The sequence below is a fragment of the Penicillium manginii genome (genome assembly GCF_028828005.1).
Source record: "Penicillium manginii strain IBT 31320 chromosome Unknown utg000004l:1.0-7231830.0:1.0-7236170.0, whole genome shotgun sequence".
NCBI classification, from domain to species: Eukaryota; Fungi; Ascomycota; class Eurotiomycetes; order Eurotiales; family Aspergillaceae; genus Penicillium; species Penicillium manginii.
The window spans coordinates 2,206,767-2,219,095 of NW_026643105.1; the positions used below are offsets into that span (position 1 = coordinate 2,206,767).

Below are 12,329 nucleotides of genomic sequence, written 5' to 3' on the forward strand. Positions count from 1 at the left end.
ATAGATTTGAACTGAAATACCTCCCATGAACATGATACAGATTTGTCTTTATATGATTGAGTCTTAGCTATGAACAGACCTCTGTACTTGACGATCCACCGGGATTTATGCGGGGCAGCCCCTGGATCTTTCAGGGAGTCGGAGAGACTAGTGGGGAAAGTGTTTTGAACCGCTCCCCTCAATCATTTCTTGGAACTAGTCAATGTTGAATCCCGAATTGGCCGGTACTTAATATTCTGTCAAAAAATAATGAAATCCCTTATGGCTTATCTGTAGAGACAGAACATAGAGTTGGAGGAAATCTTCCGCTAAACGGATAAAGGTGATACTGGGGAAATTATCGCCGGTGAATCTTCCCCTCCGCACAACACCTCAACTCCCCCCCCAGGACTTCTGTCTGCGAACACAGACTTGGAATAAATACAGCAGAGCTTGATGCGGAGCTTGACGCGAAGTTGAATTGGACTTGAAGTCAAAGATTATTCAATGAGTCTCAGCACTGCTTCCTTTTTGTCCGCACTGGGGCTAGGAGCCACATTCTCCCCCTGGAATATCTCGGGTTGAATCAACAGCCCGCTGCCCCAGTGTATGAGCCAGCTACTCTTGCCGGTGAAAATCCATTTCTAAATGCTCTTCCCTCGGAATTTGAGCAATTGTCGATCTCATTCGTGAGGAACAATCTTGCAGTGATACCTGGAGATTGGGGAGTGGGAGACATCAGTCAGAACAGTCCAGCCACCATTTATTGAGTCAAGGCTGATCAATTTCCAGAAACATCATTTTACGATATCAAGTCGGATCAGCCGACTCTCCAAGATGCTCTGAGAACCCTGAAGTCTTCGGATTTTATTGCATGGCACTCATCATTTTTGGATTTGATTGGACCGAGTGCGAAGCTCGAGCGGATCCAGTCTTTTGAGGGCGAACCTCTTACCGTCCACGAAGCTCCCGCATATGTTCCAGAAACCAACGAACTGTTTTTCGCCGATACGCAAGTTACAGGGTGGCTCTGGGCTATCGAGGTGGACACGTTCCAGGTAATTTATCTGGCCAATAATGCAGGGTGATTTGAGATGATGCTAATCCATCCACCATTGAAGACTCGGAAAGTCGAGACAATCCCGCCCCTACCAAATGTCAACGGAGCTCGTTATCACCAAGGAAGAATCTACCTAACTACAAATGGTGGCTCGGCTCGTGGTATATGGTCTCTCGACCCCAGAGATGGTACCGCGACCCCAGTCGTGAACAACTTCCGTGGTCGGCATCTCAACAGCCCCAACGATGTCGCATTTGATGCACAATCCAACATGTGGTTCACCGATCCCCCTTACGGCTGGTACCAGGGATTTCCCGATGTTCAATCTCCAGAGGTACCCACGGGGATTTACTTTTTTAATATGAAAACAAAAGCCTTGAATGTCGTCTCCAACAATGTTGTTATCATGCCGAATGGCCTTGCTTTCTCTCCCGATGGCGCAACACTTTACGTCGCAGATTCTAACTCGACATCTGGAAAGCCTATGGAGCACCATCCTGCCAGTCTAAGAAACGTCTGGGCGTTCGATGTGAAAGGCTCACTACTGAGCAACCCCCGTCTCATTCATCAAACCGAAACTGGTTGGCCCGATGGTATCCAAGTCACACACAATGGATATGTCCTAGTGGCAGTTTATGGAGGAGTGGATGTCATTGATCCTGAGACAGGAAATTTGCTTGGCAAGATCAATACACCGGATGATATTGTTTTCAACCTGGAGAAGGGCCCTCGTCGCGGAAATGAGCGAGTGTGGTTGCTGACAGGGCAGAAATACATTTATAGAGCGACTATCAAAGAGCCTTAGAATATACTAGACCGATATACTATCAATAGAATAGAATCAATTCCATCATGCATTCCTCAACCCTTTTCAACCCGGGCGGTTCCCCTCCGGTGGTTTCTCAAAAGGTGGTCATCTGCGTTGCACCAGAAAACTTGAGAATAAGCATAATCCCCAGTAGCTATTAGATAAACTTCAGAAGCTGCCAAGCTGCCTTTATTTTGATACTGAAAGAAAGCTATGGTGACACGCGTAGAAAAATATACACAAGCTTTTAACCCCACGATCTCCCCAGGATTGGCATGTCTGGGGAAGCTCCGGCAGAGCCCCACCAAAGACTCCGGCCCTTCGGCCCTTCGAGGTAGATGCGTTCCAACTATGGGCGAGCAAGCTTTTAGAGGGGGTTTGGGCCGGAGTTTAAACCACTTCCCCCTCGATTCACTTACCTTCCAAGGTCTGAACCCATCATTTCGAATCATCTATTCAACACGAAGCTTAGCAAACACAGCTGCACGCACGTATATATCATGTATCTAGGGCTTCGAGGACCCTCCCTTGTTGCCGCTATAGGATTTTGCTGTGGAAGTGGGTTTTTGCTATTGGGATATGACCAAGGTGTGATGGGCGGAGTTGTTGGATAGTAAGAATATCTGTCTTTCCGTGCCGTGGCAGGTGGCTAATGACTTATAGCTCCGGGAATACATTCGCACAGGTTTTTGATAATCCGAACCCAACAGTAACTGGCCTAATGGTCAGTCTTTATGAGGTGGGCTGCATGTTTGGGTCCATCATAATTATCTTTTGGGGAGACAATCTCGGTCGGCGAATGTCCCTGGTCATTGGTGGTTTCATCGTCATTCTTGGGACGGTCATTCAAGCTTCATCTTTTTCTCGAGTGCAATTTATTGTCGGAAGAATAGTGGCGGGCCTGGGAAACGGAATGAATACAAGTACCCTCGGCACATATCAATCGGAAACCTGCCCTGCCAAGAATCGGGGCAGAGTGGTGACATGTGAGGGCATCATGGCAATTGGAGGTGTCTGGATCTCATACTGGTTGGACTTTGGCATGTCATATGCAAAGTCTACGGTACAATGGAGACTTCCGCTTGCTGTGCCGGCTATTTTTGCTTTGGCCATGTCGGGAGTTGCATTTTTCATGCCAGAATCCCCTCGTTGGTTAGCATTGAAGAATCGAGACGATGAGGCTAAGGAGGTTTTGGCTGCACTAGCCGGTGAAGATGTTCGCACCGACGACGAGTCCATTCTCGAAATGCACAACACCATTCGACAAGCAATTGACTATGAAACTCACATGAGTGGGGAATTCAGCTTTCGTGAGCTTTTTACCGGAGGGGAGCTACAAAATTTCCGACGTATCTGCCTCTGCTTCGGAATACAACTCATGGAGGAAATGGGTGGAATCAATTTGATCACTTATTACATGAGTAACGTTTTTCTCCAAATCGGCACTGGTCACTTTTTGGCTTTACTACTTTCCGGAATCAACTCGACTACTTATTTCATTTCTTCGTTTGTGCCTATCTGGCTGATCGATCGGTTTGGAAGAAAGTCCCTACTCATTTATGGTACGATTGGCATGATGTGCATGATGATAATGCTCACAATATCACTGAGCTTTGGCCCTGCGAACTTCACAGCAGGTATTTTCGCGATTCTTTCGATATTCCTTTTCAATATATTTTATGCAACGGGCGGATGGATGGCTACCCCCTTCCTATATCCCTCTGAAATTTCTACGCTGCGTCTTCGCTCAAAGGGTTCAGCTATTTCTGTTCTGTCGAAGTGGATGTTCAATTTTCTGGTAGTGATGATTTCACCGGTCGCCATGGCAAATATAGGGTGGCGAACGTATATCATTTTCGCAGTCTTGAATTTTGTGTTCATTTTTGTTTTGTTCTTCTTTTACCCCGAGACGAAAGGGCTCGAGCTTGAGCAAGTCGACAAAATCTTTACCGGGGGTGACCCAATCACCCGTGGTGCCATTGGTATGCGTCGCCCTCTCGGAGCTGAGAATCATCAACCAAGTCAAGATTTCCTGGATAAATCTGGCCATGATCTTTCGAAACATATCGAGGATGTGGGAAAGAGTTCAGAGGTCTAAAATCGAACTTTAGAACTTTTGGAACAGGTCAGACAGTTTGAGCTTTCTTCTATGCCCAGGTGGGTAGAACTCAAGTTTCTGTCGAAGTTTATTGCGCCGCAAATTTGAAATGATTTCCAAGGTATACATTTCAAAGACCGAGAGGTATTTCAGGATCGAACAAACCTGCGTGCCATTGGTGCGATGAAGTCCTGCATACACATATGTATGCCTTGACACTTGGACCTCCATGAGCCGTAAAATGACTCATATTTCGGTACATACACAATCAATAAAAGGAAAATAGGAGTGAAATGAAATTTCTTGGTCAGCCAGATATAATAATCATAATATCCACATTTGCAGAGTCTGCTATACCGAAATAGAGCCCCATGTCGAGAGCAAGCATCAAATTTAATATGGGGTGCAAACAGGTGCAAACAGTGCAAATCCCGCTATGACCTCAGCGCGTCGTGCTCCCCACATCTTCATTGCCACGACGAGCCGCGACTGGTGCATCGAGAGAAATGCAAACAGGAAGTGGAATCTCTCGACGTCAGACTGCAGCCTGCGGGTGAGTCAACCACTGAATCTGATAATACAAACTCGCGCGAAATCGTGGCTGGTCCGTGTTCTAGACTTGCGGGGTTGTAAGTGCAAACATGCTCTATAAGCCAGAACCGGTCTCACTGGCTAAATCGGGGTTCGCGGATGAAGCTCAGCTTACCTAGCTTGATACAGAAAGTGTAATTGGTCTTTTTCTTGGTTTCTCTTTTTTCCCAGTTGCCCTTTCCACTCACTCCCGTGTTCGGGTCCGTTCTTCCTGTTTGGTGATGTTTCGTCATAGAGTTTGAGCTTCTATAAGCATGGCCCGAGGTCTGCCCTTTCCATAAAACCATTACACCTCCCCTCGTCGTATGATACTTCATCAATCCTTGCTATTTCCGTTTTTCGCACCTCCCCGTGTTGCTTAGACTACCCCTCCTCTCTCCCCGTACCACCATAGCAAAATGTCTCCCTCAGCGCTCTACAATATTGACACAGTCGACATTGTCGACATTCACCAAGATAATATCAACTTTTCCCTAGCAGATTACTTGAGCAATAGTTTGAATCCTGCGGACGGCAAACCACCCTCATTCCCTACCCTCCTACTTTACGACACCAAGGGACTCAAACTCTTCGAGAAGGTCACCTACCTGGACGAATACTACCTCACCAACGCCGAGATCGAGGTTCTGACAACACACGCAAAGCGAATTGTGGAACGGATACCGGAGAATGCACAGCTAGTGGAGCTTGGTAGTGGGTGTGTTATCCTTGCACTCCGGATCCGTGGCCTATAAAACTACTCACGATGGGATCCTTGCGCCTCGGCACATTTCTAACACATGGCTTAGAAATCTGCGAAAAATCGAAATCATTCTTCGGGAGTGTGAGCGGGTGGAGAAGCGCGTCGACTACTACGCATTGGATTTGTCCTTGGTGGAACTGCAGCGAACCTTCGCGGAGATCACACCAGAAAGCTTTACATACGTTGAACTCCATGGCCTTCATGGCACCTACGATGATGCTCTCGCTTGGCTTCAAATACCTGAAAATTCTACGCGACCAACTGTTGTCTTGTCAATGGGGTCCTCTCTTGGAAATTTCCCTCGAGAGGCCGCAGCAGACTTTCTGGGTAGCTGGTCAAAGGTTCTGAAGCCATCCGACTTTCTATTGATAGGGCTGGACGCTTGCAAGAGCCCCGAAAGGGTATTCAAGGCCTACAATGACTCTGAAGGTATTACCCGGCAGTTTTATGAGAACGGGCTATCACACGCCAATGCAGTCCTGGGTTACGAGGCTTTTAAGCCTGGAGAGTGGGAAATACTGACCGAATATAATGAGCATGAAGGGAGGCATCAAGCATGCTACTCTCCAGTGGTCGATGTCACTATCAAAGACACTAAAATTCGGAAAGGCGATAAGCTACTCTTTGAAGAAGCTTACAAGTATGACCGCAACGAGCGTGATGCGCTGTATCGAGACTCGGCATTGATATCCCAGGTCGAATTTGGGAACTTGGACAACAACTATCGTACGCCCTAGTCTCCGATGCTCCACGTAAAGGAATTTAACTGATTGATAAACCCCACAGATATCCATCTTTTGTCGCCTGCTACTCTGGATAGATCGGTGCGACCAATCCAGTATGCATCACATTCAGTACCAAGTGTGAAAGATTTTCAGTCACTTTGGACTGTATGGGATATCGCTACGAAGACAATGATCCCTCGAGAAGATCTTTTATCGCAGCCTATCAAGCTTCGAAATGCGCTGATTTTCTATCTCGGTCATATCCCAACATTCTTCGGTTCGTCCGCAAACACCAAAGAGTCTATGTTCTTACTTCTAACTTATTATAGATATTCACCTCACGCGTGCTTTGCGAAGTAAGCCTACAAGTCCCAAATATTTCCAGCAAATATTTGAGCGGGGGATCGACCCCGATGTCGAAGACCCGGAGCAATGTCATACTCACAGCGAGATTCCCGATGAATGGCCTCCTCTGAATGACATACTGGATTATCAAGAACGAGTTCGCAACCGGGCTCGTTCTATCCTACAAAATAGAACAAATCTGGATCGCAGTCTCGCTGAAGCTCTCTGGATCGGATTTGAGCATGAAGCGATGCATTTGGAGACTTTCCTATATATGCTGCTTCAGAGTGACAGGAAGCTGCCACCCACGGGAGTAGACATCCCAAACTTTGCGCAGATGGCCCAAGATGCAAAGAAGAACGCGAAGCCAAACCAGTGGTTCCGCATACCAAAGCAAACCTTGACCATTGGTCTCGATGACTCTGATGGTACTTCGCTCCCGAAAGACTCTTTTGGATGGGACAACGAGAAACCGCAGAGAATCATTTCGGTGCATTCTTTTGAAGCGCAAGCCCGACCTATCACTAACGGTGAATATGCCCGGTACATACAAGCTCTGCGTCTTCAAACCTTGCCAGCTTCCTGGGTGCACACTCGTTCAGAAAAGGAGTATCCGATTTCTCAAGGTCTTCACATGTCACACTCTGGTGGAAGTTCTAGTGCGGCCCAAATCCAATTTGAGGATGTCGCTGTGCGTACTGTATTCGGGCCCGTTCCTCTCGAACATGCTCAAGATTGGCCATTGGTTGCCTCCTATGACGAATTCGCAAACTACGCTAAATGGATGGAGTGTCGAATTCCCACCTTCGAAGAAACCAGAAGCATTTACATGCATTCTGAGAAGCTGCGTGGAAACACTTCTCTGCATGATGTCAACGGCCATAGGTCAGTAAAGTCACAATCCCAATTGAGAAATCAACTAATATAAGGCAATAGCAACGGAGTCAATGGAGCTCAGAAATCCATTCCCGAAAAATCTTCCACTTTCTGTAATCTGAGCGGCTGCAATGTGGGCTTCAAAAATTGGCATCCTGTCCCTGTCACGCCGAATGGAGATCGACTAGCTGGCCAGAGTGAGTTTGGAGGGGTGTGGGAGTGGACAAGTACACCATTGGCGCCACACGAAGGATTCAATTCAATGGAAATCTACCCGGGATATACATGTGAGGAATATGGTTTTTCACTTCTGGGACCTCAGGACTCTTTGCTGATTTAGTTCTAGCGGACTTTTTTGATGGAAAGCACCACATCATCCAAGGCGGATCATGGGCCACTCTCCCTCGAATTGCTGGGCGAAACACCTTGTGAGTGACCTCCGAATTTCCCAAACAGAACTTAACTGATTGTGACCTTCTAGCGTCAACTGGTACCAACACAATTATCTGTACGCGTGGGCTGGAGCACGTCTTGTGCGGGACTGCAATGTGTAAATAGCTAGAATTTCATGACTTGGAATGTAGACAGTCATCATTTTACGGAGCTCAAAAATCACTCAGACTACCTTTGTTAACCTTTGGAACACTCGCTCCGCCTTCTATATAAGGTGATCGCTTGTTATGGTGATCAATCAAGCCAGCGCAGGAGATCGATAAGCCCACAGGTAATTGCTGAAGACCAGAAGTGGGCCCAAGAAGAGCAAGGAATAAATAACCCTATCGAGCAACCCCTAGAACAAAAATGTGGAATCTTCCATGAATGGAGGGGAGGAATGCAGGGCAGGGATCCAGTTGCTCGGGACAAGTCGCGCCAGCATAGTTAATAGGCCTTGCATTAATCCCCATTGCATGCCAGTCGTCTCGATTCCTAATCAAATTCGCCAATTTTGCTGTACCGCAGGATTACTGGTCGCACGATCTACCTATTCCCCCGAGAACGCGTTACCGGGGGGGAAAACTTGAGATAGAGTTAGTTACCAGCTCACTACTGAACTTAGTGAACGCGCTTCTAGTGAAAAGGTAAAACTACCAAACTAGCGAAAACTATTTCAACATCAATCATGGTCTCTTGGAAAGACTCGTATCCGCGAGGATGACGACAGTACATATCCCTATCTTCCGTTCCGGGCTAGGATGAGGCTGGGAAGGGGTTGTGTCAGCCATCTTGAAACGCCTCCGAGGAAGGACCTTCAAGGCGCTTATATTGTAAAACACCCCAGAGGCCGTTTCCAGGCCCTCTAGCTCCTCTTGCTATGTATATATTTTCTGCAAAGTCAAAGCATGGAATGTGTGTCGACGTCAAGCTCCTAGCTCGGCAGCCGACCGAAATTGCCTTTGTGAGATGTTCGTTGAGCCGGCATTGCTCCGACGCAAGGGGAGGCGAAATAAATTACGAGGAAGGTTCCTAGTTTGGTATAGGCCTCCGCAAGGACTATCAATTTCAACCTTCCGAGGGTTTGTACTCTGTACTCCGTACATAATCAATTCATGTGGCAACGACGACCAGGACGAAGGTTGTGGCTTGCCGATAGTACAGAAGACAAAGAAGACAGGAATACGAGTAGCCAAATAAAGCAGTCCCAGCCAAGAGAATCACATCAGCTTATAACAATTCAAATTTGAAAAAAAAGAGAATCAAAGGTCAATTGTCGTTAATCAAAGACTGCGGATGCACTACTAGTGTGATATGAGACAGTGGGATTGGATGTAAACAAAGGCGCGTGAAAATTGTCTACTACTACTGCCAGGTGGCTGACCAGGCGATTATACTGCAACACATATTTTACTCAAACGGTGTTACCTCTATTGCTTGCCCAGGTGAGCGATCATCCCTGTCAGTGACGAGTCAACGATTGATCGACATCGGGCTAGGCTAGGGAGATCCGCGATCTCCTGCGCATCCAGCGAGATCGTCGTTACACACCAGAGATCATGGAAATTTACTGTTTCAATGGAGGAACCTGGCAGAGAGGAAACTATGGGAAGGCAAACCGATGCTTAGATCTTTCTGGTAATAACTTCATTCTTTGTCTCGGGTTCACAGGCTATGGCCTTCCTGCCGGTATTTGATTCTTGCCTTCGATGCACGTAACTAGATTCAACAAACAGCGCATGTCCTGTCCCCGAAATGACCTGCGCTAATAACAAACCTTAACCAATCTACGGGTTCCCACTGACCGGAAAAGGCCAAGAATGAAGCAGAGAGCCATTGGAACACGAGGTGCGCCTTTTGCGACCCTCCCTTTTGCCTGTTTCGGGGGCCTCCCCACTCTCTATCTCCACTTCGATCTTTGAGTGCCTATCATGCACGGGTTTCTGATGCATAGTTATTCCCTGCAGGCTGCAGGCCATAGTGGCCTTGCTGCCTGTATGTAATCAAATAGGCATGCCCATATACTCTATATTCCCAGGCAAGATCGAACCTTAGAGGGTTGTGGCTTATTATAGAAGTCAAAAGGTTTCACGGACATGGTTTGCGTGCTGCAGATTGAAATCATATACACTGACCCGAGAGCTTGGTTCGTTGTTCTTTGAGTCGCCAATCCCAGGCTGTGGAAAATGCTAGCCCGCAGCTGCCGCCAGGGACAAGGCAGGACTGCCAGGCTGGAATGTGTCACAGACCCATGAAAGGGATTTACGGGTGAATCTTGCCGAACCTGTCACTGTGCGGTCCTGTCTCATGCCACAGGAGTGGCCGACTGTCGCCTAGTTCAACCTGCATGGGTGGGGCCGTGGATCTTTTTGTCCTTGTCAAGCCGTGGGTGGTATAGATTTGCATACTGCATTGAGTGCCTGGAACTTGGCTCAACACTGCCGCATTGTATATGTACCCCGGTGCAGCCTCGTTTGTTCCCTCTCTTCTTTCACAGCGCATCAATGACATAGAGCGACTGCAGCTTCCGGCGTCCTTTCTTTATCGTTCCTTCTTTCGGCATCCTCTCGCCACCAGTCTCTCGTTTCGTATTTTGTCCCTCGTTGTTTAGCATTGATTATTCCACCAGCCGAAGCGTTGCTTTTCGCCTTTATTGTTCTTTTTTGATACGCCAAACTCCCAGGCTTTAAAAATAAGCCTTTGTCCTGAGCCGCCACCGAACATTGACGGTGATCTTCATAAACTCGAGAAGGCCGCTGGATCCTGTCAACAACACCACCTGCTATCCAGTATGGAATGTTTTCGACAACTTTTTCGGTGCATTAAAGCACCATTCAAGCGCGAAAAGCCGCGAGGGCTTCAAATTGTGGGTTTTCTTGTCCCACTCAACTGGCTCATCATGCAAGATGAATGACTAACGAAAATGATGTGATACAGGGACCCCCAACCAACTTCCGCAAGGAAGAACTGCCTGCCTGCTTCTCGGATGCCGAGTCAGTTCTCTCGCCCAGCCAGACTCCAGCCGAACGCCCAATTCTGACAAAAGAACTACAGCACATTGACGTCTCAGGACAGCCACGAAGCAACGATGGAGAAGACCGAGACGACGATCGAGACAGTCGCGTGTCAGATATCCCCCAAGGGGAAGGTCCAGAGCCACGTCCGACGGATGAGCATCAAGCTAACGCCGCTCGCTTCCGAGACCGCATAAAGCCACTGCGATGGTTCAAAACGACCAAGGTTGACGTGCCTTGAAATATAGACACGCGGCTTTAACTAATTCAAGTTATCCGGTTGGAGAAACTACCCCCAAATCGATTTCGAAATCAACTTTATCAACACCAAAAGAGAGAAGGAACATATTGAGATGTTGCGGATTCAATATTCACAGCAGAAATGTCGGAACGTTATGTGAGCGGGATTTTTTGGACTCCAGATTGTTTTCGGCGGGACTCCTCTCGGATGTTCTGCTCCCAGGGGAGTGTCCCTTTTTCTTGTCAGAAATAGACGTATTTGATCTTGATAGCTCTGGCAGCTCATCAAAGTCATCCAATAATGATTGCATTCTTGACTTGAAACCCGAAGTCGGCTTCTGGCTCTGCTGGACCGGCGACAGCTTCCGTTTTTCCACAATTGGTCTTGTAGCGTCTGTTTGTGCATCCTTCTTGGAGTTCGTAGTCCTTTGTAGCTGAGTTGCTTCCCTCTTCGCTTCCAGTCCTCTGCTCTCGGTCGCTATTTTAGATGCGGAACCTCGATAAACTGGCTCATCAAGATTATCTTCATCTGATGACTCTGTCACGGCACCACTCGGCTCGTAACTCCCATTTGCCTCTTGCAGTGGATTATGCTCAGCGATCGAAATTCTCTCTCGCTTCAGTGTCATCTGAGCTGGTGGCCCAAATCCTGCTGCGGCTCTAGTGGAGGATTTGATCTTCATTCCGAATACTCCGGTAAGAGACCATACACTCTTTTTTGTTGCGATCAGATGGTGAAGATGTGTTCCGGCAAATAGATTCACGTCGCTCTTTTCATCATCACTTTCATATTTCTCCTCGTCCTTGGCATCCATTGGTTGAAATGCGCCTTGCTGACGCGCCGCAACTGCCTCCGCTTTCTTTTTGATTTGTAGTTCTTTCGGCATAACCGTTCGGCCATCTGTTGGACGCTCAATGTCATCTGGCGCTATCCTACCTGGAGCATCCCCACGAGGATGCCCTTGCCGATTTGAGACCTTCGAGTCGGCAGAGAAGCTGATCAACTCGAGGTTAGCGATCCAGTATCTCGTTTCCGGGGCGCATTCGTTCATATTGCCATACCTATCAGAAAGGTCGCGTTTAGTGACAGGCGTGAGAGGTTGTGCTAGCGTAGCAGTAACGTATGAGCTTCACATTCAACCTAGATTTCTGCGCGTTACCTACAGGATTTGAGGACTTCTTGTTTTATCTCAACAGAAGGTGGGCTGTTTGAGGCTATATGGTCGCCGGGAAGCGGCTCTCGCTTGACGCGCTTCCGCGAGGGGGACCGCTCATCGGAGTCGAAGGTATCATGGGCTTGGGCCCATGGCAAATTTCTGGACATTGCGACTCATTCGGAAGACTTTTTGAGAGTCGTGAAATGTAGTAGTGGCGGGCAGAACACGTGTAGAAACTCGTTGCAATGGTTGTCGCGAGGGC

The 12,329-nt window shown here is 47.8% G+C and overlaps 5 protein-coding genes across 5 annotated transcripts; 4 read left to right on the forward strand and 1 right to left on the reverse strand.

The window, feature by feature from the left end:
* Nucleotides 1–202: 202 nt before the first annotated feature.
* On the forward strand, nt 203–1,844 carry N7533_004546 (SMP-30/gluconolactonase/LRE family protein; the record flags this gene model as incomplete). Its single annotated transcript, XM_057101196.1, has 3 exons — nt 203–224; nt 772–1,037; nt 1,101–1,844. The coding sequence occupies 3 exons, from the start codon at nt 203–205 to the stop codon at nt 1,842–1,844; spliced, it is 1,032 nt and encodes a 343-aa protein (XP_056960826.1).
* A 503-nt stretch (nt 1,845–2,347) lies between these two features.
* Nucleotides 2,348–3,945, forward strand: N7533_004547 (sugar porter family MFS transporter; the record flags this gene model as incomplete). The annotated part of the gene is made up of 2 exons (XM_057101197.1): nt 2,348–2,460; nt 2,511–3,945. 2 exons carry the CDS (start codon nt 2,348–2,350, stop codon nt 3,943–3,945), a joined length of 1,548 nt encoding a protein of 515 aa, XP_056960827.1.
* Nucleotides 3,946–4,934: 989 nt separating this feature from the next.
* Nucleotides 4,935–7,778, forward strand: N7533_004548 (DUF323 domain protein; the record flags this gene model as incomplete). The annotated part of the gene is made up of 7 exons (XM_057101198.1): nt 4,935–5,233; nt 5,325–6,004; nt 6,065–6,280; nt 6,333–7,233; nt 7,285–7,511; nt 7,571–7,652; nt 7,706–7,778. The coding sequence occupies 7 exons, from the start codon at nt 4,935–4,937 to the stop codon at nt 7,776–7,778; spliced, it is 2,478 nt and encodes an 825-aa protein (XP_056960828.1).
* Nucleotides 7,779–10,447: 2,669 nt separating this feature from the next.
* Nucleotides 10,448–10,911, forward strand: N7533_004549 (uncharacterized protein; the record flags this gene model as incomplete). The annotated part of the gene is made up of 2 exons (XM_057101199.1): nt 10,448–10,522; nt 10,594–10,911. 2 exons carry the CDS (start codon nt 10,448–10,450, stop codon nt 10,909–10,911), a joined length of 393 nt encoding a protein of 130 aa, XP_056960829.1.
* A 130-nt stretch (nt 10,912–11,041) lies between these two features.
* On the reverse strand, nt 11,042–12,234 carry N7533_004550 (uncharacterized protein; the record flags this gene model as incomplete). Its single annotated transcript, XM_057101200.1, has 2 exons — nt 11,042–12,015; nt 12,075–12,234. The coding sequence occupies 2 exons, from the start codon at nt 12,232–12,234 to the stop codon at nt 11,042–11,044; spliced, it is 1,134 nt and encodes a 377-aa protein (XP_056960830.1).
* Between the last annotated feature and the right edge of the window lie 95 nt (nt 12,235–12,329).